This window comes from Musca domestica, unplaced genomic scaffold (genome assembly GCF_030504385.1).
Source record: "Musca domestica strain aabys unplaced genomic scaffold, Musca_domestica.polishedcontigs.V.1.1 2, whole genome shotgun sequence".
NCBI classification, from domain to species: Eukaryota; Metazoa; Arthropoda; class Insecta; order Diptera; family Muscidae; genus Musca; species Musca domestica.
This window is the reverse complement of record NW_026712249.1, coordinates 30,672,059-30,698,255: the sequence shown is the minus strand read 5'-3', so window position 1 is coordinate 30,698,255 and position 26,197 is coordinate 30,672,059. Positions and strand designations below refer to the sequence as shown.

At 29.8% G+C, this 26,197-nt stretch overlaps 1 protein-coding gene across 3 annotated transcripts in view; it reads right to left on the bottom strand.

Annotated features, from left to right (window-relative positions):
- Positions 1-13,497: 13,497 nt before the first annotated feature.
- Positions 13,498-26,197, bottom strand: part of LOC101894013 (AF4/FMR2 family member lilli) — a 302,178-nt gene continuing 289,478 nt past the window's right edge. For all 3 annotated transcript variants that reach the window (XM_059122080.1, XM_059122082.1, XM_059122081.1), the window contains exons 4-5: positions 25,341-25,505; positions 13,498-25,162 (exon numbers count right to left, since the gene is read on the bottom strand). In XM_059122080.1, coding sequence (XP_058978063.1) covers positions 25,098-25,162; positions 25,341-25,505 — 230 coding nt within the window. In that variant the 3' untranslated portion in view covers positions 13,498-25,097. The remainder of the gene's footprint in view (positions 25,163-25,340; positions 25,506-26,197) is intronic.

Here is a 26,197-nt window from a genome sequence, read left to right as displayed (position 1 = left end):
ATTATTTGTGATCACTTTTTTAGCCATGAATTATTGCATATTTTAAAATGGCCATAACTCCTTAAATATTGAGTTTTCGGCGTTTTTAGCTATTATTTGTGATCACTTTTTTAACATTAATTATTACATTCTTTAAAATGGCCATAACTCCTTAAATATTGAGTTTTCGGCATTTTTAGCTATTATTTGTGATCACTTTTTTAACCATGAATTATTGCATTCTTTAAAATGGCCATAACTCCTTAAATATTGAGTTTTCGGCGTTTTTAGCTATTATTTGTGATCACTTTTTAACCATGAATTATTGCATATTTTAAAATGGCCATAACTCCTTAAATATTGAGTTTTCGGCGTTTTTAGCTATTATTTGTGATCACTTTTTTAACATTAATTATTACATTCTTTAAAATGGCCATAACTCCTTAAATATTGAGTTTTCGGCATTTTTAGCTATTATTTGTGATCACTTTTTTAACCATGAATTATTGCATTCTTTAAAATGGCCATAACTCCTTAAATATTGAGTTTTCGGCATTTTTAGCTATTATTTGTGATCACTTTTTTAACCATGAATTATTGCATATTTTAAAATGGCCATAACTCCTTAAATATTGAAATAAATATTTTTAGCTATTATTTGTGATCACCTTTTTAACCATGAATTATTGTATTTTTTAAAATGGCCATAACTCCTTAAATATTGAGTTTTCGGCGTTTTAGCTATTATTTGTGATCACTTTTTTAACCATGAACTATTGCATATTTTAAAATGGCCATAACTCCTTAAATATTGAGTTTTCGGCGTTTTTAGCTATTATTTGTGATCACTTTTTTAACTATGAATTATTGCGTTCTTTAAAATGGCCATAACTCCTTAAATATTGAGTTTTCGGCGTTTTTAGCTATTATTTGTGATCACTTTTTTAACCATGAACTATTGCATATTTTAAAATGCCCATAACTCCTTAAATATTGAGTTTTCGGCGTTTTTAGCTATTATTTGTGATCACTTTTTTAACCATGAACTATTGCATATTTTAAAATGGCCATAACTCCTTAAATATTGAGTTTTCGGCGTTTTTAGCTATTATTTGTGATCACTTTTTTAACCATGAATTATTGCATATTTGAAAATGGCCATAACTCCTTAAATATTGAGTTTTCGGCGTTTTTAGCTATTATTTGTGATCACTTTTTTAACCATGAACTATTTTAAATGGCCATAACTCCTTTTTTTTAAATGGCCATAACTCCTTAAATATTGAAATAAATATTTTTAGCTATTATTTGTGATCACTTTTTTAACCATGAATTATTGTATTTTTTAAAATGGCCATAACTCCTTAAATATTGAGTTTTCGGCGTTTTAGCTATTATTTGTGATCACTTTTTTAACCATGAACTATTGCATATTTTAAAATGGCCATAACTCCTTAAATATTGAGTTTTCGGCGTTTTTAGCTATTATTTGTGATCACTTTTTTAACCATGAATTATTGCATATTTGAAAATGGCCATAACTCCTTAAATATTGAGTTTTCGGCGTTTTTAGCTATTATTTGAGATCACTTTTTTAACCATGAACTATTGCATATTTTAAAATGGCCATAACTCCTTAAATATTGAAATAAATATTTTTAGCTATTATTTGTGATCACTTTTTTAACCATGAATTATTGTATTTTTTAAAATGGCCATAACTCCTTAAATATTGAGTTTTCGGCGTTTTAGCTATTATTTGTGATCACTTTTTTAACCATGAACTATTGCATATTTTAAAATGGCCATAACTCCTTAAATATTGAGTTTTCGGCGTTTTTAGCTATTATTTGTGATCACTTTTTTAACCATGAATTATTGTATTTTTTAAAATGGCCATAACTCCTTAAATATTGAGTTTTCGGCGTTTTAGCTATTATTTGTGATCACTTTTTTAACCATGAATTATTGTATTTTTTTAAAATGGCCATAACTCCTTAAATATTGAGTTTTCGGCGTTTTTAGCTATTATTTGTGATCACTTTTTTAACAATCAATTATTGCATATTTTAAAATGGCCATAACTCCTTAAATATTGAGTTTTCGGCGTTTTTAGCTATTATTTGTGATCACTTTTTTAACAATGAATTATTGCATATTTTAAAATGGCCATAACTCCTTAAATATTGAGTTTTCGGCGTTTTTAGCTATTATTTGTGATCACTTTTTTAACTATGAATTATTGCATATTTTAAAATGGCCATAACTCCTTAAATATTGAGTTTTCGGCGTTTTTAGCTATTATTTGTGATCACTTTTTTAACAATGAATTATTGCATATTTTAAAATGGCCATAACTCCTTAAATATTGAGTTTTCGGCGTTTTTAGCTATTATTTGTGATCACTTTTTTAACTATGAATTATTGCATTCTTTAAAATGGCCATAACTCCTTAAATATTGAGTTTTCGGCGTTTTTAGCTATTATTTGTGATCACTTTTTTAACCATGAATTATTGCATATTTTAAAATGGCCATAACTCCTTAAATATTGAGTTTTCGGCGTTTTTAGCTATTATTTGTGATCACTTTTTTAACTATGAATTATTGCATATTTTAAAATGGCCATAACTCCTTAAATATTGAGTTTTCGGCGTTTTTAGCTATTATTTGTGATCACTTTTTTAACAATGAATTATTGCATATTTTAAAATGGCCATAACTCCTTAAATATTGAGTTTTCGGCGTTTTTAGCTATTATTTGTGATCACTTTTTAACTATGAATTATTGCATTCTTTAAAATGGCCATAACTCCTTAAATATTGAGTTTTCGGCGTTTTTAGCTATTATTTGTGATCACTTTTTTAACCATGAATTATTGTATTTTTTAAAATGGCCATAACTCCTTAAATATTGAGTTTTCGGCGTTTTAGCTATTATTTGTGATCACTTTTTTAACCATGAATTATTGTATTTTTTTAAAATGGCCATAACTCCTTAAATATTGAGTTTTCGGCGTTTTTAGCTATTATTTGTGATCACTTTTTTAACCATGAATTATTGCATATTTTAAAATGGCCATAACTCCTTAAATATTGAGTTTTCGGCGTTTTTAGCTATTATTTGTGATCACTTTTTTAACAATGAATTATTGCATATTTTAAAATGGCCATAACTCCTTAAATATTGAGTTTTCGGCGTTTTTAGCTATTATTTGTGATCACTTTTTTAACTATGAATTATTGCATATTTTAAAATGGCCATAACTCCTTAAATATTGAGTTTTCGGCGTTTTTAGCTATTATTTGTGATCACTTTTTTAACTATGAATTATTGCATTCTTTAAAATGGCCATAACTCCTTAAATATTGAGTTTTCGGCGTTTTTAGCTATTATTTGTGATCACTTTTTTAACCATGAATTATTGCATATTTTAAAATGGCCATAACTCCTTAAATATTGAGTTTTCGGCGTTTTTAGCTATTATTTGTGATCACTTTTTTAACCATGAATTATTGCATTCTTTAAAATGGCCATAACTTCTTAAATATTGAGTTTTCGGCGTTTTTAGCTATTATTTGTGATCACTTTTTTAACCATGAATTATTGCATATTTTAAAATGGCCATAACTCCTTAAATATTGAGTTTTCGGCGTTTTTAGCTATTATTTGTGATCACTTTTTTAACCATGAATTATTGCATTCTTTAAAATGGCCATAACTCCTTAAATATTGAGTTTTCGGCGTTTTTAGGTATTATTTGTGATCACTTTTTTAACTATGAATTATTGCATATTTTAAAATGGCCATAACTCCTTAAATATTGAGTTTTCGGCGTTTTTAACTATTATTTGTGATCACTTTTTTAACCATGAATTATTGCATATTTTAAAATGGCCATAACTCCTTAAATATTGAGTTTTCGGCGTTTTTAGCTATTATTTGTGATCACTTTTTTAACCATGAATTATTGCATATTTTAAAATGGCCATAACTCCTTAAATATTGAGTTTTCGGCGTTTTTAGCTATTATTTGTGATCACTTTTTTAACCATGAATTATTGCATATTTTAAAATGGCCATAACTCCTTAAATATTGAGTTTTCGGCGTTTTTAGCTATTATTTGTGATCACTTTTTTAACCATGAATTATTGCATATTTTAAAATGGCCATAACTCCTTAAATATTGAGTTTTCGGCGTTTTTAGCTATTATTTGTGATCACTTTTTTAACCATGAATTATTGCATTCTTTAAAATGGCCATAACTCCTTGAATATTGAGTTTTCGGCGTTCTTAGCTATTATTTGTGATCACTTTTTAACCATGAATTATTGCATTCTTTAAAATGGCCATAACTCCTTAAATATTGAGTTTTCGGAGTTTTTAGCTATTATTTGTGATCACTTTTTTAACTATGAATTATTGCATTCTTTAAAATGGCCATAACTCCTTAAATATTGAGTTTTCGGCGTTTTTAGCTATTATTTGTGATCACTTTTTTAACCATGATTTATTGCAGTTTTTAAAATGGTCATAACTCCTGAAATATTGAGTTATCCGCGTTTTTAGCTATTATTTGTGATCACTTTTTTAACCATGAATTATTGCATATTTTAAAATGGCCATAATTCCTTAAATATTGAGTTTTCGGCGTTTTTAGCTATTATTTGTGATCACTTTTTTAACAATGAATTATTGCATTCTTTAAAATGGCCATAACTCCTTAAATATTGAGTTTTCGGCGTTTTTAGCTATTATTTGTGATCACTTTTGTAACCATGAATTATTGCATATTTTAAAATGGCCATAACTCCTTAAATATTGAGTTTTCGGCGTTTTTAGCTATTATTTGTGATCACTTTATTAACCATGAATTATTGCATATTTTAAAATGGCCATAACTCCTTAAATATTGAGTTTTCGGCGTTTTTAGCTATTATTTGTGATCACTTTTTTAACCATGAATTATTGCATATTTTAAAATGGCCATAACTCCTTAAATATTGAGTTTTCGGCGTTTTTAGCTATTATTTGTGATCACTTTTTTAACCATGAATTATTGCATATTTTAAAATGGCCATAACTCCTTAAATATTGAGTTTTCGGCGTTTTTAGCTATTATTTGTGATCACTTTTTTAACCATGAATTATTGCATTCTTTAAAATGGCCATAACTCCTTGAATATTGAGTTTTCGGCGTTCTTAGCTATTATTTGTGATCACTTTTTAACCATGAATTATTGCATATTTTAAAATGGCCATAACTCCTTAAATATTGAGTTTTCGGCGTTTTTAGCTATTATTTGTGATCACTTTTTTAACAATGAATTATTGCATATTTTAAAATGGTCATAACTCCTGAAATATTGAGTTTTCGGCGTTTTTAGCTATTATTTGTGATCACTTTTTTAACCATGAATTATTGCATATTTTAAAATGGCCATAACTCCTTAAATATTGAGTTTTCGGCGTTTTTAGCTATTATTTGTGATCACCTTTTAACCATGAATTATTGAATTTTTTAAAATGGCCATAACTCCTTAAATATTGAGTTTTCGGCGTTTTTAGCTATTATTTGTGATCACTTTTTTAACCATGAATTATTGCATATTTTAAAATGGCCATAACTCCTTAAATATTGAGTTTTCGGCGTTTTTAGCTATTATTTGTGATCACTTTTTTAACCATGAATTATTGCATTCTTTAAAATGGCCATAACTTCTTAAATATTGAGTTTTCGGCGTTTTTAGCTATTATTTGTGATCACTTTTTTAACCATGAATTATTGCATATTTTAAAATGGCCATAACTCCTTAAATATTGAGTTTTCGGCGTTTTTAGCTATTATTTGTGATCACTTTTTTAACCATGAATTATTGCATTCTTTAAAATGGCCATAACTCCTTAAATATTGAGTTTTCGGCGTTTTTAGGTATTATTTGTGATCACTTTTTTAACCATGAATTATTGTATTCTTTAAAATGGCCATAACTCCTTAAATATTGAGTTTTCGGCGTTTTTAACTATTATTTGTGATCACTTTTTTAACCATGAATTATTGCATATTTTAAAATGGCCATAACTCCTTAAATATTGAGTTTTCGGCGTTTTTAGCTATTATTTGTGATCACTTTTTTAACCATGAATTATTGCATATTTTAAAATGGCCATAACTCCTTAAATATTGAGTTTTCGGCGTTTTTAGCTATTATTTGTGATCACTTTTTTAACCATGAATTATTGCATGTTTTAAAATGGCCATAACTCCTTAAATATTGAGTTTTCGGCGTTTTTAGCTATTATTTGTGATCACTTTTTTAACCATGAATTATTGCATATTTTAAAATGGCCATAACTCCTTAAATATTGAGTTTTCGGCGTTTTTAGCTATTATTTGTGATCACTTTTTTAACCATGAATTATTGCATTCTTTAAAATGGCCATAACTCCTTGAATATTGAGTTTTCGGCGTTCTTAGCTATTATTTGTGATCACTTTTTAACCATGAATTATTGCATATTTTAAAATGGCCATAACTCCTTAAATATTGAGTTTTCGGCGTTTTTAGCTATTATTTGTGATCACTTTTTTAACAATGAATTATTGCATATTTTAAAATGGTCATAACTCCTGAAATATTGAGTTTTCGGCGTTTTTAGCTATTATTTGTGATCACTTTTTTAACCATGAATTATTGCATATTTTAAAATGGCCATAACTCCTTAAATATTGAGTTTTCGGCGTTTTTAGCTATTATTTGTGATCACCTTTTAACCATGAATTATTGAATTTTTTAAAATGGCCATAACTCCTTAAATATTGAGTTTTCGGCGTTTTTAGCTATTATTTGTGATCACTTTTTTAACCATGAATTATTGCATATTTTAAAATGGCCATAACTCCTTAAATATTGAGTTTTCGGCGTTTTTAGCTATTATTTGTGATCACTTTTTTAACCATGAATTATTGCATTCTTTAAAATGGCCATAACTTCTTAAATATTGAGTTTTCGGCGTTTTTAGCTATTATTTGTGATCACTTTTTTAACCATGAATTATTGCATATTTTAAAATGGCCATAACTCCTTAAATATTGAGTTTTCGGCGTTTTTAGCTATTATTTGTGATCACTTTTTTAACCATGAATTATTGCATTCTTTAAAATGGCCATAACTCCTTAAATATTGAGTTTTCGGCGTTTTTAGGTATTATTTGTGATCACTTTTTTAACCATGAATTATTGTATTCTTTAAAATGGCCATAACTCCTTAAATATTGAGTTTTCGGCGTTTTTAACTATTATTTGTGATCACTTTTTTAACCATGAATTATTGCATATTTTAAAATGGCCATAACTCCTTAAATATTGAGTTTTCGGCGTTTTTAGCTATTATTTGTGATCACTTTTTTAACCATGAATTATTGCATTCTTTAAAATGGCCATAACTCCTTAAATATTGAGTTTTCGGCGTTTTTAACTATTATTTGTGATCACTTTTTTAACCATGAATTATTGCATATTTTAAAATGGCCATAACTCCTTAAATATTGAGTTTTCGGCGTTTTTAGCTATTATTTGTGATCACCTTTTAACCATGAATTATTGCATATTTTAAAATGGCCATAACTCCTTAAATATTGAGTTTTCGGCGTTTTTAGCTATTATTTGTGATCACTTTTTTAACCATGAATTATTGCATATTTTAAAATGGCCATAACTCCTTAAATATTGAGTTTTCGGCGTTTTTAGCTATTATTTGTGATCACTTTTTTAACCATGAATTATTGCATTCTTTAAAATGGCCATAACTCCTTAAATATTGAGTTTTCGGCGTTTTTAGCTATTATTTGTGATCACTTTTTTAACCATGAATTATTGCATATTTTAAAATGGCCATAACTCCTTAAATATTGAGTTTTCGGCGTTTTTAGCTATTATTTGTGATCACTTTTTAACCATAAATTATTGCATTCTTTAAAATTGCCATAACTCCTTAAATATTGAGTTTTCCGCGTTTTTAGCTATTATTTGTGATCACTTTTTTAACCATGAATTATTGCATTCTTTAAAATGGCCATAACTCCTTAAATATTGAGTTTTCAGCGCTTTTAGCTATTATTTGTGATCACTTTTTTAACCATGAATTATTGTATTCTTTAAAATGGCCATAACTCCTTAAATATTGAGTTTTCGGCGTTTTTAGCTATTATTTGTGATCACTTTTTTAACAATGAATTATTGCATATTTTAAAATGGCCATAACTCCTTAAATATTGAGTTTTCGGCGTTTTTAGCTATTATTTGTGATCACTTTTTAACCATGAATTATTGCATATTTTAAAATGGCCATAACTCCTTAAATATTGAGTTTTCGGCGTTTATAGCTATTATTTGTGATCACTTTTTTAACCATGAATTATTGCATATTTTAAAATGGCCATAACTCCTTAAATATTCAGTTTTCGGCGTTTTTAGCTATTATTTGTGATCACTTTTTTAATCATGAATTATTCCATTCTTTAAAATGGCCATAACTCCTTAAATATTGAGTTTTGTGATTACTTTTTTAACCATGAATTATTGCATTCTTTAAAATGGCCATAACTCCTTAAATATTGAGTTTTCGGCGTATTTAGCTATTATTTGTGATCACTTTTTTAACCATGAATTATTGCATATTTTAATATGGCCATAACTCCTTAAATATTGAGTTTTTAGCTATTATTCGTGATCACTTTTTTAACCATTAATTATCGCATTCTTTAAAATGGCCATAACTCCTTAAATATTGAGTATTCGGCGTTTTTAGCTATTATTTGTGATCACCTTTTAACCATGAATTATTGAATTTTTTAAAATGGCCATAACTCCTTAAATATTGAGTTTTCGGCGTTTTTAGCTATTATTTGTGATCACTTTTTTAACCATGAATTATTGCATTCTTTAAAATGGCCATAACTCCTCAAATATTGAGTTTTCGGCGTTTTTAGCTATTATTTGTGATCACTTTTTTAACCATGAATTATTGGATATTTTAAAATGGCCATAACTCCTTAAATATTGAGTTTTCGGCGTTTTTAGCTATTATTTGTGATCACCTTTTAACAATGAATTATTGCATTCTTTAAAATGGCCATAACTCCTTAAATATTGAGTTTTCGGCGTTTTTAGCTATTATTTGTGACCACTTTTTTCACCATGAATTATTGCATATTTTAAAATGGCCATAACTCCTTAAATATTGAGTTTTCGGCGTTTTTAGCTATTATTTGTGATCACTTTTTTAACCATGAATTATTGCATTCTTTAAAATGGCCATAACTCCTCAAATATTGAGTTTTCGGCGTTTTTAGCTATTATTTGTGATCACTTTTTTAACCATGAATTATTGGATATTTTAAAATGGCCATAACTCCTTAAATATTGAGTTTTCGGCGTTTTTAGCTATTATTTGTGATCACTTTTTTAACCATGAATTATTGGATATTTTAAAATGGCTATAACTACTTAAATATTGAGTTTTCGGCGTTTTTAGCTATTATTTGTGATCACTTTTTTAACAATGAATTATTGCATTCTTTAAAATGGCCATAACTCCTTAAATATTGAGTTTTCGGCGTTTTTAGCTATTATTTGTGATCACTTTTTTCACCATGAATTATTGCATATTTTAAAATGGCCATAACTCCTTAAATATTGAGTTTTCGGCGTTTTTAGCTATTATTTGTGATCACTTCTTTAACCATGTATTATTGGATATTTTAAAATGGCCATAACTCCTTAAATATTGAGTTTTCGGCGTTTTAGCTATTATTTGTGATCACTTCTTTAACCATGAATTATTGGATATTTTAAAATGGCCATAACTCCTTAAATATTGAGTTTTTAGCTATTATTCGTGATCACTTTTTTAACCATGAATTATTGCATATTTTAAAATGGCCATAACTCCTTAAATATTGAGTTTTCGGCGTTTTTAGCTATTATTTGTGATCACTTTTTTAACCATGAATTATTGGATATTTTAAAATGGCCATAACTCCTTAAATATTGAGTTTTCGGCGTTTTTAGCTATTATTTGTTATCACTTTTTTAGCAATGTATTATTGCATTCTTTAAAATGGCCATAACTCCTTAAATATTGAGTTTTCGGCGTTTTTAGCTATTATTTGTGATCACTTTTTTAACCATGAATTATTGCTTTCTTTAAAATGGCCATAACTCCTTAAATATTGAGTTTTCGGCGTTTTTAGCTCTTATTTGTGATCACTTTTTTAACCATGAATTATTGCACATAGCTTTTAAATACACGTTAATAGCTCTGATAATCCTTATTTTTTTTTTAAATCCATGTTAATAGCTCTGATAGTCCTTGAAAAATATTTTTTAAAATGCAGGTTTATAGCTCTTTTATACCTCTTATAGTCCTCGACGAATTTTGATTAAAACCCCACGTTTATACTTCTGATAATCCTCGAAATATTTTGTTTAAAAATCCAATTTTATAGCTCTTATAGTCCCGGAAAAAAATTTGCTTAAGGATTCACGTTTAGAGCACTGATAGTTGTTTAAAAGATTTAATCCACGTTTATAGCTCTGATAGTCCTTAAAAAAGTTGTAAAAAATGCTAGTCTTTAAAAAAATTTTTGTTTAAAAATCCACGTTTATAGTTCTGATATTCCTTAAAGAAAGTTGTAAAAATGCTAGTCCTTGAAAAAATTTTGTTTAATAATCCACGTTTATAGCTCTGCTAGTCCTTGAAAAATTTTTGTTTAAAAATTCAAGCGTATAGCTCTGCTAGTCCTTGAAAAAATTTTGTTTAAAAAATAACGTTTATAGCTCTGCTAGTCCTTCAAAAAATTTTCTGCTAGTCCTTCAAAAATTGTTGTATAAAATTCAAGTTTATAGCTCTGCTAGTCCTTGAAAAAATTTTGTTTAAAAATCAACGTCTATAGCTCTGCTAGTCCTTTAAAAAATTTTCTGCTAGTCCTTGAAAAATTGTTGTTTAAAAATTCAAGTTTATAGCTCTGCTAGTCCTTGAAAATATTTTGTTTAAAAATCCACGTTTATAGCTGTGCTAGTCCTTGAAAAATTTTCTGCTAGTCCTTGAAAAATTTTTGTTTAAAAATTCAAGTTTATAGCTCTGCTAGTCCTTGAAAATATTTTGTTTAAAAATCCACGTTTATAGCTGTGCTAGTCCTTGAAAAATTTTCTGCTAGTCCTTGAAAAATTTTTGTTTAAAAATTCAAGTTTATAGCTCTGCTAGTCCTTGAAAATATTTTGTTTAAAAATCCACGTTTATAGCTGTGCTAGTCCTTGAAAAATTTTCTGCTAGTCCTTGAAAAATTTTTGTTTAAAAATGCAAGTTTATAGCTCTGCTAGTCCTTGAAAAAATTTTGTTAAAAAATACACGTTTGTAGCTCTGCTAGTCCTTGAAAATTTTTTGTTAAAAAATCCACGTTTGTAGCTCTGCTAGTCCTTAAAAAAATTTTGTTTAAAAATCCACGTTTATAGCTCTGATAGTCCTTGAAAATTTTTTGTTTAAAAATTCAAGTTTATAGCTCTGCTAGTCCTTGAAAAAATTTTGTTTAAAAATCGACGTTTATAGGTCTGCTTGTCCTTGAAAAAATGTTGTTTAAAAATGCACGTTTATAGCTCTGCTAGTCCGTGAACAATTTTTGTTTAAAAATTCACGTTTATAGCTCTGCTAGTCCGTGAACAATTTTTGTTTAAAAATCCAAGTTTATAGCTCTGCTAGTCCTTGAAAAAAATTTGTTTAAAAATCCACGCTTATAGCTCTGCTAGTCCCTGAAAATTTTTTGTTTAAAAATCCACGTTTATAGCTCTGCTAGTCCCTTAAAAATCCACGTTTATAACTCTGCTAGTCCTTGAAAAAATGTTGTTTAAAAATCCACGTTTATAGCTCTGCCAGTCCTTGAAAAAATTTTGTTTAAAAATCCACGTTCATAGCTCCACGTTTACAGCTCTGATAGTCCTTGAAAAATTTTTGTTTAAAAATTCAGGATTATAGCTCTGCTAGTCCTTAAAAAAATTTTGTTTAAAAATCTAGGATTATAGCTCTGCTAGTCCTTGAAAAAATTTTGTTTAAAAATCCACGTTTATAGCTCTGCTAGTCCTTGAAAAGTTTTTGTTTAAAAATCCACGTTCATAGCTCTGCTAGCCCTTGAAAAAATTTTGTTTAAAAATCCAAGTTTATAGCTCTGCTAGTCCTTCAAAAAAATTTTTTTAAAAATCCACGTTTATAGCTCTGCTAGTCCTTGAAAAAAATTTTGTTTAAAAATCCATGTTTATAGCTCTGCTAGTCCTTGAAAAATTTTTGTTTAAAAATGCAAGTTTATAGCTCTGCTAGTCCTTTAAAACATTTTGTTTAAAAATCCACGTTTATAGCTCTGATAGTCCTTAAATAAAATTGTAAAAAATGCCATTCCTTGAAAAAATTTTGTTTAAAAATCCACGTTTATAGCTCTGATAGTCCTTAAATAAAATTGTAAAAAATGCCATTCCTTGAAAAAATTTTGTTTAAAAATCCACGTTTATAGCTCTGCTAGTTCTTGAAAAAATTGTGTTTAAAAATCCACGTGAATAGCTCTGCTAGTCCTTGAAAAATTTGTATTTAAAATTCCACTTTTATAGCTCTTAATCCTTCTTATTTTACCATGGTCGTAAAGTGTCTATAGATTTTATTTATACCGAAAATATATTTTTTTAATATTCTATCACGAAAGATATATACTGATTCTTCCGATACCTCTCGTACACTGGCCATAGATTTTCTCTTTGTTGTTTTCGTTAAGTTAGCTCACCTTTAACCTGTTAATTCCAAATTAAAATAAACTCACTTGTGTGTTTTTTTTTCAAATTTTCAAATAAATATATTTTCATATATGTTATTTTTCTGTATTTATTTTTCTTTTTAATATAATTTTTCTTAAAAAGTTAAGACATAATCAAAGAGATGATCAATTTTGTTGTTTTTTAATAACAAACTAAATTTAACTAAAACAGATTTCTTTACATATGTTTCCTTTTTTTATTATTAAATTTAATTTCCATATTTTATACATTACACTGAGAAAAATTATTAATTATATAAAAAAATATACACATATCGAAAAACGGGGGGAAAACAAGAAAAAATTTCGACAAACAAATTTCCACAAAAAATCACATTAGTATTTATGTTTTTGTTTTTTTAAATCTAAATTGAAAATTAATTAAACTATATAATTTATTGCCAATGATGTAAAATTGTCATTAAGTTTTGTTTTTTTTTTTGCTTTCAAGATAATAAAACAATTATTTCTTTATTTATTTATTTATTATTGATGGATGATATTGATTCGTCTGAGTTTAAAGAAGATTTTCGGATTTTCCTTGTGTATAGCATAGTTTTCCCCAAAAGGAAAATTTGTTGTTTTTATTTTTCGATCTAAATATTTTACAATTTTTATTTTAAGTTTTTTTTGTTCAGTTTTTTATTTTTAAGTTTTTGATGTTGTTGTTTTCTCATCTGTCTGCTATTCAATTTGCTTTATGTGCATCTTCTGGCTGCTATTCTTATTTTCATTTCTTCGGTTTATTTGGTTGGATTCCAAGTATTTAGTGAGTTTTTCATTTTTATTTTTTTTAGTATTATTTATTTATTTTCTTGTAATTTAAAGCAAATTTTACCTAAATTATATATTTCAGTAGTATTTTATTATATTATTATTATTAATTTATTATTTTATGGTATATCACTTAAGCGAGCTTTTTTTCTTTTAATATTTTAAAAATTTTTGTTTATGTTTTAGTGTTTTCCATATAAAAACCCTAAACAAAATTTATTGAAATATTTAAAAATAAAAATTTTTTTTTTTTTTTGTATTTTTATATTTAAAGGGGAAGGCCAATGTCTGGTTTAGTGTAACCTGTATTGAGCTTCCTCTCCAAAAGTTGGATTTCTTATATATTTTTTTTTTATTTTTGATTAGATGGAATTTTGTTACAAATACAAAAAATGCTTGTCCTTATATACTCCATACATACCAATACATTGCATATCCCTACATATGTAATATGTATTCGAATATGAAGGGTGCTCCGAAGTAATTATTAAAATGTTCTCAATTCCCAAGCAAGTTTGTTATGCTTTTTCAACTGCTCTTCTAAGAGAGATGATTTACTGCTCTGCTAAGAGAAGATCAACTCATCTTCTATGAGAAGACCAACTGGTATTCTACGAAGAAGACCAACAGGACTTCTATGAGAAGACCAATAGGTCTTCTATGAGAAGACCATAACTACAGGGTGAGATGAAAAAAACTGCAACCAACTTCAGACTGCTGTCGTTTCTAAGCCACTCATCCGACAGCTGTTAAAATTATTCCAGCGACAGCTCATTATATTGCCTATAAGCGTACAAAATAATTTTGGTGAGAATTTTCCAGAAAAAAAGTTATTTGTGATGGAATTCAAGCGTGACAATGAGATTTCTTTATATTTGGCTGGAAAACCACAAGTGGCTATCGTTCGAGCACTCCAGCATTTAAATGTGAATAACTCTTTTGAGTCTCGTATCATCGCTCGTTACCGTGATACTGGTAGCGTAGCCCGACATCAAGGAAGTGGACGGAAGAAAACAGCAACATCAGCAGAAATGGTTCGAAAAGTAAAGAAGCGACTTGATCGAAACCGGCGTCGCAGTGGCCGAAAAATGGCTCGAAAGCTAAACATATCGCAATATTCCATTCGGCAAATATTGAAAAATGAGTTCGGGGTAAAGCCATTGAAATTCCAAAAAGTGCAAGAACTTATACCGCAACAGAACAAAAATAGACTCAAAAGAGCTGAAGAGTCCCTTCGCTTCGCCGAAAGTGGTGAACTGTCGAATTTTGTTTTCTCCGGCGAGAAAACATTCGTTGTCCAGCAGTTTGTAAACAAACAAAATGATCGTGTTTACTTGCCAAAGAGGTCAGCTGAAAATGTGCACCTTCGGTTGACCACCAGAACTCAAGCGCCGGCCATGGTGATGGTGTGGGCCGCCATAACAGCAGATGGTCGCTCTACGCTCGTATTTATCGACCGTGGCATCAGAATAAATGCGAAATGCGAATTATCGTGAAAATATTCTGGAGCGTCTATTAAAGCCTTGGGCACGCAATCATTTTGGCCAAAATAAATGCCGAATATCATCGCGAAAATATTCTGGAGGGTGTATTAAAGCCTTGGGCACGCAAACATTTTGGCCGCAGACCTTGGAAATTCCAACAGGACTCAGCACCATTGCACTCAGTACGCGCCATCCAAAAATGGTTACAAAATGAGGTTCCTCGCTTCATTTCCAGCGCACAATGGCCACCAAAATCTCCGAATACCAATCCGTTGGACTATTGTGTCTGGAGAATTTTGGAAAGCAAGGTTGGCACTAAATAATACCAAAATGTCGATCATCTCAAACAAGTGTTTCGCCGGAAATGGACAAAAATACCGCAGAGCAAAATTCGGGCAGCGTGTGACGGTTTCATTGGCCGTTTGACGGCCATAATTCGTGTCAAAGGTGACCAAATTCGAACAAATCTAAACTTATTTTAAAATTTGATGATATTTCCGACATTTTTTGCTTTCATTAAAAAAAAAATAAATAAATAAACAAATTTAAAAACTATGGAGTTTGATTTTGTTGCTGTTTTTTTTTTATCTCAACCTGTATGAAAAATTTATTTGATACTTCAAATATTTTTCTTTTCAAATATTCAAAATCCCAACCCCATTCATTCAGAAACACCTCTGTATATTGAATATCTGTTACGCATTAATAATAATTCTCTCAATATTATTTTAATTATTTGTGTGTTTTTGTAGTTGTTCTGGTATTTTCTGTTCTAAAGTGGCTAGTATTTATATTTGGGTTCATCAGTTTCTGTATAATTTTTGTTTCAATTTTTTTCTTCCACGTTTTTTCTTTTTACTAACAAAACAAATAATTGGTTTTCAATTTTTGTTTACTTTGTCACATATTTTGATTTTAATTTACTTGCATTTTTGTTTTTATTTTTTTATTTTGGTTTTGTAAATTTAAATTATTTAACAGAGATTGGTTGTTTTGTTGGTTTTTCTTATTTTTTGTTTTAATTAAATTTCTTAAATTTTATTAATTTATTTAACTGGCATTAACAGAATTGCTCTAATAAAATATGCGGTTTAAATAACATTTTCTTTTCATTTGTGGTTTTCTTTTTTAATACAATATTTTGCAAAAAATTTAATGGATTTTGGTTTGGTATTGAAATTAAAATTTAATAAAATTGCATGTTTCAAAATAATAAGGAGGAGTAAATATTTGGATAAATTTAAAGAAATTCTTATTTTTCAACGAAGAATACCATAAATATTAAATGTTTTCGTCTCTAAATCGGAGCTCGAATAAATATCACCCTTTACTTTTGAAAAGTCATATTTTTGAAGAATGAAAAAATAGTAAAAATTATAATAAAAGTAATTGCTCTGGTCCAGAACCTGCAAGAATCGACTGGTTTTGCCACTTTTATCGATATCATAGAGGAAAAATCGGTTATCGTAGTAACTCGCAGTTCCGAAATATGTATTGGATTTTTTTTCTATTAATATTGTTATAATAATTCATATTTGTTCTGTTCCAGAACTGCAAGAATGTAAAACTTTTTACTACAATAACCGAACCGAACCGAATGAATACCAAAAAAAAAAAAAAAATCGTTAAACCTGGATTGTTGCAGGTTATTTTTTTTATAATTTTTTTATTTTTCAAAAATATGATTTTTTTAAAAGTAAATGGTGATATTAATCAGAGGCATAGGGAAGGTTTTCAAATGGATAATTTAATGTTTGAAGATTATTTCATGCAACTGTTGGTCCATCCGCTTTGTATTTCCAATTTTGAATTATTAGAGTAGTTATGTACAGAAGTTTTTGAAACAGACGATGGCCCTATGGTCTGTATTAATTGAAAATAAATAAATAAAAAAGGAAATCAGAAATGCTTTTAAAATCACATCTTTGGCTCTGCTTCAGCACATGCAAAATCTACTAGTTTCGCAATTTTTTTTCCGATTTTATGAACTGAAAATCGGTTATCGTTGTAAAAACTTTTACATTATCGCATTTCTGAAACAGACCAAAAATAAGTTATAACAAAAATAAAAAAATAAGTTAAAATATATAAAAATAATACTACATCCTGAATATTAAGTTACACAATAATTTTATCTTTTAATTTCCCCTGCAGGAAAAATCCAGATAAGCTTAAAACTCCCCATAATATATAACATTGGGGTCTACATTACATTTAATTGGTATTAACATTTGATAAATAATCTCTTAACGCCTCCTATTGGGAATGGGGGTGTCCACCCCGCTGTGTATCCGAAAATGTAATTTACTTTGTAATGGAAAAGTATTACAAATTACACTTTTGCTGGATTACTTCCATGTTGGATTTTAATTATTAAAAACCCATATTTAAATATTTAAAAACAATAAATAAATAATATTTCCCATTCAAAACTATCTGATCTCTTTTATTTTATGTGGTCATTTGCAAGACAAGGTAAAGTATTTTTTGTTGACGCCTGAAAGTATGCTCTGAATTTTGAACACAATTATTTACACAATAGGGTAACACTGGCAATGACAGGCGGATAGCGCCATCTATTGGATGACATGATCTGAAAATGGAAAATATTTTTTAAAAGTCAAATTTTGGCAATGTTATTACAGTGGAACTTGGCTAGATGAGACTTTATATTTTTTTAAATTTTTTAATCGTACGAAGGGATATGCTTTTATGCACACCCACGTCAGAAATGCTAGTAGTGTATTTTCTGACACATATTGGGGTTTCTATTAAATGGTATTGGAATTCAAAATGTTCTGGAAGTTTTTACATATTAATTGTTGTTTATTATATAACCGTGTTATTTATGCCACTTTGCGGAACTTTTTAAACAAGCTTATTCTTCTTCCAATTTTACTAATAGTTACCCTTTGGGTAAATTGAATCTCTTTTTCCTTTATATATCCAGAAATTACACTTTTACTGGATTACTTCCATGTTGGATTTTAATTATTAAAAACCTATATTTAAATATTTAAAAACAATAAATAAATAATATTTCCCATTCAAAACTATCTGATCTCTTTTATTTTATGTGGTCATTTGCAAGACAAGGTAAAGTATTTTGTTGACGCCTGAAAGTATGCTCTGAATTATAAACACAATTATTTACACGACAGGGTAACACTGGCAATGACACGCGGATAGCGCCATCTATTGGATGACATGATCTGAAAATGGGAAATATTTAAAAAAAAATAAATTTTGGCTATGTTATTACAGTGGAACTTGGCTAGATCGACTTTATATTTTTTAAATTGTTTGGTCATACGAAGAGATATGCTTTCATGCACACTCACGTCAGAAATGCTGGTAGTGTATTATGCTTATTCTTCTTCCAATTTTACTAAAAGTCACCCTTTGGGTAAATTGAATCTCTTCTTCCTTTATATATCCAGAAATTGCAGGGGGAATAATGGTTTTAGACCCTAGGTCTCTTTGGATCAAATTCAGAATATTTGGGGTCGATCCAAAATGTTCGTCTGTCTGTCTGTCTGGTGTGTACGATAACTCATAAATGGAGGATTCGATTTGGTCCAAACTTAGTGCATTGTAACTTTAATATGGAATTAAGATCGAGTTCGGAGATGGGCATTATCGGTCCGTTCCTTGTGATATCACCGCCACAAAAGGTCAAATATTTCACCGAAAAAAATTCACCGCATAGAACAAAAAGTCATTCAATATAGTGCAAACTTTGGAAATCCCAATAATTTTATTTCTGGCAAAAAATGAGCAATATCGGCCTATCAAGTACCTACCCCAAAAAGGGTAAACATTTTGAATAATTATAACTAACATAAAATTTGATGTAAGTGGTTCAATGGTTTTCAAATTATACACATCACAATATTTTTATTAATCCAATATCTGGTGTAAAGATGGAATATATCGGACCACTCCTTCTGGCATCTCCTTCTACAAAAGGGAGGAAACAGGCGAAATGAGCATCTGATTCCTTTCAAACTCGACACATCCCAATATTTCTATTAACACAAGGTCTGAAAAGAATAGAAGGACCATTCCTTCTGGTACCTCCACCCCAACGGGCAAACATTTTGAATAAATATATCTGCATCCGAATCTCATCTTTAATGTCAATTTTAAGTTTCAAACATCCCAAAATTTCTACCAACACAATATCTGGAATGGGGTACGGATAGAACGGGCCCATCCTTATGGTACCTCCTATACAAGGTGGTTAAATTTATAATTTTCCAAAAAAAAAATTAAAAAATGCGAAATAAGCATTCGGTTCACTCTAAGCTTCACATATTCCAATATTTCTACGAACACAAGATTTCGACCCCCTTTTTCCGTAACCTTCCCCACAAAGCGGTAAAAGTTTTGAAAATTTCGAATTTCACTGATACAAATATACAGGGTGAGATGAAAAATGGCTCGTGAGTTGAACATATCGCAAAATTCCATTCGGCAAATATGAGCTCGGGGACAAGCCAATGAAATTCCAAAAAAGGCAAAAACTTACACCGAAACAGTGATGAACTGACGAATTTGGTTTTCTCCGATGAGAAAACATTCCTTGTCCAGCAGTTTGTAAACAAACAAAATAATCATGTTTACTTGCCAAAGAGGTCAGCTGAAAATGTGCACCTTCGGTTGGCCACCAGAACTCAAGCGCCGGCCATGGTGATGGTGTGGGCCGCCATAACAGCCTATGGTCACTCTTCGCTCGTATCAATCGACCTTGGCATCAGAATATATGGCGAATATTATGGCGAAAATATTCTGGAGGGTGTATTAAAGCCTTGGGCATGCAAACATTTTGGCCGCAGACCTTGGACATTCCAACAGGACTCAGCACGCTCGCACTCAGCACGCGCCACGCACAATGGCCACCAAAATCTCCGGATACCAATCCGTTGGACTATTGTGTCCGAAATATTTTGGAAGCAAGGTTGGTACTGAAAAATACCAACACCTCAAACAAGCACTTCGCCGGGTATGGGCCAAAATACCGCAGAGCAACATTCGGGCAGCGTGCGACGGTTTCATTGGCCGTTTGAAGGCCATAATTCGTGCCAAAGGTGACCAATTCGAACAAATCTAAACATATTCTAAAATTTGATGCTATTTCCGACATTTTTTCTTTCATTCAATAAATTTTTTTTTTAAAATTAAAATTTATGGCTTTTGACTTCGTTGCAGTTTTTTCATCTCACCCTGTATATTTGCTGACATTAGTTTTAAATTAATAATAAAATGTCTCAAAAATTTCCATTGCTGTTGTCATTTTCTAAAATAATATATTTTTTGAAAAAATATCATTTTTAATTACAAAATAAGAATTTCTTTAAACTTTGGAAATTAAATTTCGAAAATGTTAATTGTTTGCAATTATAAACTATTAATGGATGATAGTAACGAGGAGAGGTCACGTTAACGTAATTTGAAATGTCTATAATTTGTTGCAATATTTATTTCAGTTGCTGTTGTTGCATTTTTTTACACAAAACTTGTACAATGAACTCATTAAATCAATAACTTTTGGTTGTTGTTGGTTTTTTTGTTAAATCAATTATTTCCGATTTTGTTGGAATATAAATTTGTTTTCATATAGTATTTCATTACATGTTGTTGTTGTTGTTTTTCTCTCAATAACATATCAATAATATATTTGTATGTTTGTATTTTTGTTGGTTTTTTTTTGTTTTTGTTTTATTTGCTTTTCAGTTACATAATTTAGCTATTTAAAAAGGCTTAAAACATTAAAAATATATATAGTCAACATAATTATCTACATAAAATTTAATTGTCTGTTTTTGTTTTGTATTTTCGTTTTTTTTTTTTCTCTCTTTCTATCGATTAATAATATTACACATTTTATTTATTTAGGTTTTATTTCTTTCTTCTTGTTGCTGTTGTTGGTATTTAATATTAATTATTTTTTAAATATTTATAATGTATCATTTTAGTCAGTAATTAGTTTACTTTATTGTTTTTCTTTATTCACTTTTCGTTTTATGCTTTTGTTTTTTCTTTTTGTTTTTCTGGAAAAAAATATATTTAAAAAGTGTTCACATAGATAGTTCTTAAATATTATTTTATACATACAAATATTAAATTTGATTATTTAATCTATGTTTGAATTTGTTTTCCCATTTATATATAGAAATAAATATAAATAGATGGATGCTTCGGCATATATATATATATATATATGCCGGTTGTCTGGTTGTGTTGAGAGATTTGCATACATTTTTTGCCATTCTATTCAATATTTATGTATATTTGACCCTTCCGTATTAAAGCATTGATTGGCCTTTGCAAATTTATCGTTTTAGTCCTTATCTTTCGTATTTCAGTTGGCTTTGAGTTGAATAAAAAAAAAATCATGATTTTGTTTATCGGGAAGTGTGTATGTATGAAAATTTTCCATGTCTTTCATTCATTATTTATTAATTTGGTATGGGTAAAATATTAAATTTTTTATCAAACCAAAGGGAGGACAGGGGGCCTGATGTTTGCCAAACCGGAAGTTGTTCATCCACCCAAGCGGAAGAACACAATCTTTATGATGCTATGTTTATTTGATGCTCATTGTTAGAGTCGCCCTGTGTGAATAGTTGAATAGTTCTAATGGAAATATCAAAAAGCTGAGCATACTTTCAGGCGTCACTAGTACAAGTGGGCAGTTTCTAGATGATGAAGTTTCTCTTGAAACTTAGGTGAAAATCATTCACAATGGCAACAAAACAATAAAAAATACAATTTGAAATATATTTAAATAAAAGTTACAGAACAACTATTCAAGAGAAATAAAAAATTATTTTAAAAAAATCATTGCATCAAAATAAATAATTGATGTATCAAGAAACTCAAATGCCAGTAATGCTATTTCCTAACTACTCGCTTAACGACAAATATCTACAACAGCAATTGTTTAATTGCGGCATTTAACGAAATTTGTTGATAAATTTGCCATCAAAAAAAAATAAATAAATTTGTGGGAATATGAGCCGCTTGGCATCATGGCTAGGCATATTAATGTCAAGTTATAAGGAAAAAAAACGATGGCAGGATTTGAGTGCGGCTCTAGCATCCCTTTACGATATGTCACAAAATAAAAGCTTTGCGATGAAAATGAAAAAAAGAGACCCTGCAGATGAAAATCTGAAAAAGTAATATGGTTGAAATATAGATGGTGCTTGGCATTAAAATGATAAGTATTTTAAGCATGTTTTGCAAATTTGTGTAGCCTTTTTATATCCTCCACCATACATAGTATGGTCGTCATTCCGTTTGTAACTCATCGAAATAATAATTTTAGACCCAACAAAGCGTAACATTCTAAGACGATTTAGCCCTGTCAATCCGTCCGTCTGTTGTAATCACGCTACAGTCAAAACGAATTAAGATATGAAGCTAAAATTTTGCACAGATCTGTCTTTTGTCTGCAGGCAGGTCAAGTTCGAAGATTGGCTATATCGGTCAACGATGTTGTATAGCCTCAATATAACGGTAACTTCCGATATTCGGAATTTTGATGATTTTAGCCATTGTTCTTTGTTTGCAGGCAGATCAAGTTCGAAGACGGGCTATATCGGTCCACGATGTCGTATAGCCCCCATATAACGGTACCCCCAATATTCGGAATTTTGATGATTTTAGCCCCATTTTTTAATGGAATTGTCTGAAATTCTACACAAGAAGTTCTTTAAGAGACTTCACTCCCTGAAAGAGAATTGTCTATATAGGTCCACGATATAGTATACGTCCCATATAACGACACCTCCCGATATTTGGTATTTTGATGATTTTAGCCGCATTTTCCAATGGAATTGTCAGATAATTCTCACAAGAACTTCCTTGTGAGTCCACGGTATCGTATATACCTCATATAACGACACCTCCCGATATTTGGCATTTTGTTGATTTTTGCGATGTTATTCACCGGAATTGCTTCAAATGTCTTATATAAAGTTCGGAACAGTTACTACAGCCTTTGACACAAATTTCTTATGCAGGACCACGTCTTCGTATAGCACCCATATAATGGTTTCCTTTTGAGCGGTATTTTCCGACAGATTTTTTTGGAAATTTTCAATTTTTTCCAAATGGTAGAGGGTATAATATTCCGAATGACGATGAGAGATTAAAGGCCTTTCAATCAAAGAAGTAAAAGCGAAGCTAAGTTCGGCCAAGCCGAACTTTTAACACCCTCCATTAATTGGAAGGAACTTAAAAATTTGTCAAAAACTTCCGGAAACTACCACTTAAATGAAAACTGTTATATGGAGACTGTACGAAGACGTGAACCTACACACGATTTTTTTTTGTCATACGCTGTAGTACCCTTTACGAACTTAAAATACCAAATTTGAAGCAATTCCGGTGAATAAAGTCGCTAAAATCATCAATATACCGAATATCGGGAGGTTCCGTTATATAGGGGCTTTACGAAGACGTGGACCTGTATACGCAATTTTTTTTCCATAGGTTGTAGTAACCATTACGAAGTTTAAATACGAAATTTGTTACAATTCCGGCGAATAATGCCGCACAAATCATAAAAATACCGAGTATTGGGAGGTACGAAGACGTGGATCTCCATACACAATTTTTTGCCATATGCTGTAGCACCCATTATAAACTTCAAATACGAAATTTGAAACAATTCAGGTGAATAATGCCGCTATAATCATGATAATATCGAATATCGGGCGCTACCGTTATATGGAGGCTCTACGAAGACGTGAATCTGCATACGAAATTTTTTGCCATAGGTTGTAGTAACCATTAAGATTTTCCAATACGAAACTTGAAACAATTCCGGTAAATAATGTTGCTGAAGTCATCAAAATGCCGCATATCGGGAAGTGAGATATATGGAGGCTGTACGAAGACGTGGGCCTGCATACAAAAATGTTTGTCATAGGCTGTAGTACCCATTTCGAACTTTAAATACAAAATTTGAAATAATTCCGGTAAATACTGTCGCTAAAATCATGAAAATACCGAAAATAGGGAGGAACCATTATATGGGGGCTATATTACAACGTGGACCTACGTGGCCCATTTTCAATATCAAAATTCATGCAGACATAGTATACATTTCTGTAAAATTTTATTAACCTACTTCATTTTGTTCTAAAGCTAGAGCGATTTCCACAGACGGACATCGCTAAATCGACATAGAATTTTATGCCGATCCAGAATATAAAGTATCTTATATTTCGAGGAGTTACAAAAGGAATGACAAAGGTAATATACCTTCCATAGAAAGGTGGAGGGTATAAAAACAACTTATGTTGTAAATTGATAACATTTTGTGAGATCGACGATGTTGAAATCTTAAAGGAGATTCAATCACAATGGTATTATTTTCACTTCTCATTTCGTATGAAAAAAGGTAGACAAAAATGCTGACATCTTAACCTTAGTTTGACTTATGTTTATCGATAGTTGCAAATCAAATTTCTTCACCTATCACGGAAATATAAATGTTGGATTAGCTTCCACTTCCGATTCTCTTGGCATTGCCCCAAGTTCTCCAGGCATTATCACATTCTTCTTTTTTTTTTGTTTTGAATACTTACCCATCTATTTCCTATTAATTTGAGGTTATGTGTGTGTGTTTTACATAATGAGTGTAAAAAGAGTGATGTGTGTATGTATCCGGGTATTCATACCATTCCATTTGTGATATCCTTTTGAGAAATACATGCATATATGCTAACAAAAAAAAAAAAACTTTATTCCTTATTTCCATTTAGCTTTTACCATTCTCTCATCATAGATCATAATCATCATTGAAGTTTATTATCATTATTATTTGGGCATCTTTTTTTTTTATTGTAATTATTATATTTTAATTCAATTAATTTATGTATATATTTCTATCATAGATTTATTTATATTATTATTTATATATATAGATTTTATTTAATTTATTTAATAATAATTTCTTCTAATTGCTAAAATTTCTAAAAATAATTTAGTTACAAAATACAGCAAGTCGTTGAACAGCATCTACTGGAACCACCTTTACTTTTTTGTCTTTGATCTGGGGAACGGCAAATGTAAACACAACGGGTAAAGAAAGACCAGGAGACGAAGAAATCGTGGAGAAAAACGAAAAAAAAAATAAAATATTTTAATTAATAAAGTTTTGTGTGTGTGTTTTTTTTTCAACCCTTTAATAATTGCACAGGTTGGCTGGCTGACTGGCTTTTTTCACTTACCTTGTGAGTTGGGTTCTGGTAAATTATCACGCGGTACTAAATGCATAACAGTCGTCTTGCCCAATGGCAATCCCAATGCACCCAATGTTACGTTACAATGTAGAAATCTACCCTGGTAAATGAGTCGCAATATTTCAGCCTTTGAGACAGCTTCACGTTCCCAATCTGCAAAAAAAAGTTGAAAAAAAAAAGATGGAAAGAAAAATAATTAACATTTTTGTTTGTCCTTAGTTATTTTTAATTTATTTTTCAAAGGTTTATTTGCAGAAGTTTATTTCATTTTAAGAAAACAGATCTTGAAATATAAAATTACTTTGTTTAGTAAAGAAATAAATTACTTTATTTTTGTAGATAGGTCAAAGGACAATAATTGAAAAATATATAACAAATTCAAGCCCTTTTTATACCCTCCACCATACTATGGAGGGTATATTAACTTTGTCATTCCGTTTGTAACTCCTCGAAATACTCATGTCAGACCCAACAAAGTATATATATTCTTGATCAGCGTAAAATTCTAAGTCGATTTAGCCATGTCCGTCTGTCTGTCCGTCCGTCCGTCCGTCTGTCTGTCCGTCTGTCTGTCTGTCTGTCCGTCTGTCTGTCCGTCTGTCTGTTGTAATCACGCTATCTTTCGAACGAATTGAGGTAGAAGGCTAAAATTTTGCACACGTGTTTATTTTTACAGTAGGCAGGTTAAGTTCGTAAATGGGCCATGTAGGTCCACGTATTTATATAGCCCCCATATAACGGTACCTCCCGATATTCGGTATTGTGATGATTTTAACGACATTATTCACCGGAATTGTTTTAAATTTAGTATTTGAAGTTCGTATTGAATACTACAGCATAAGGCA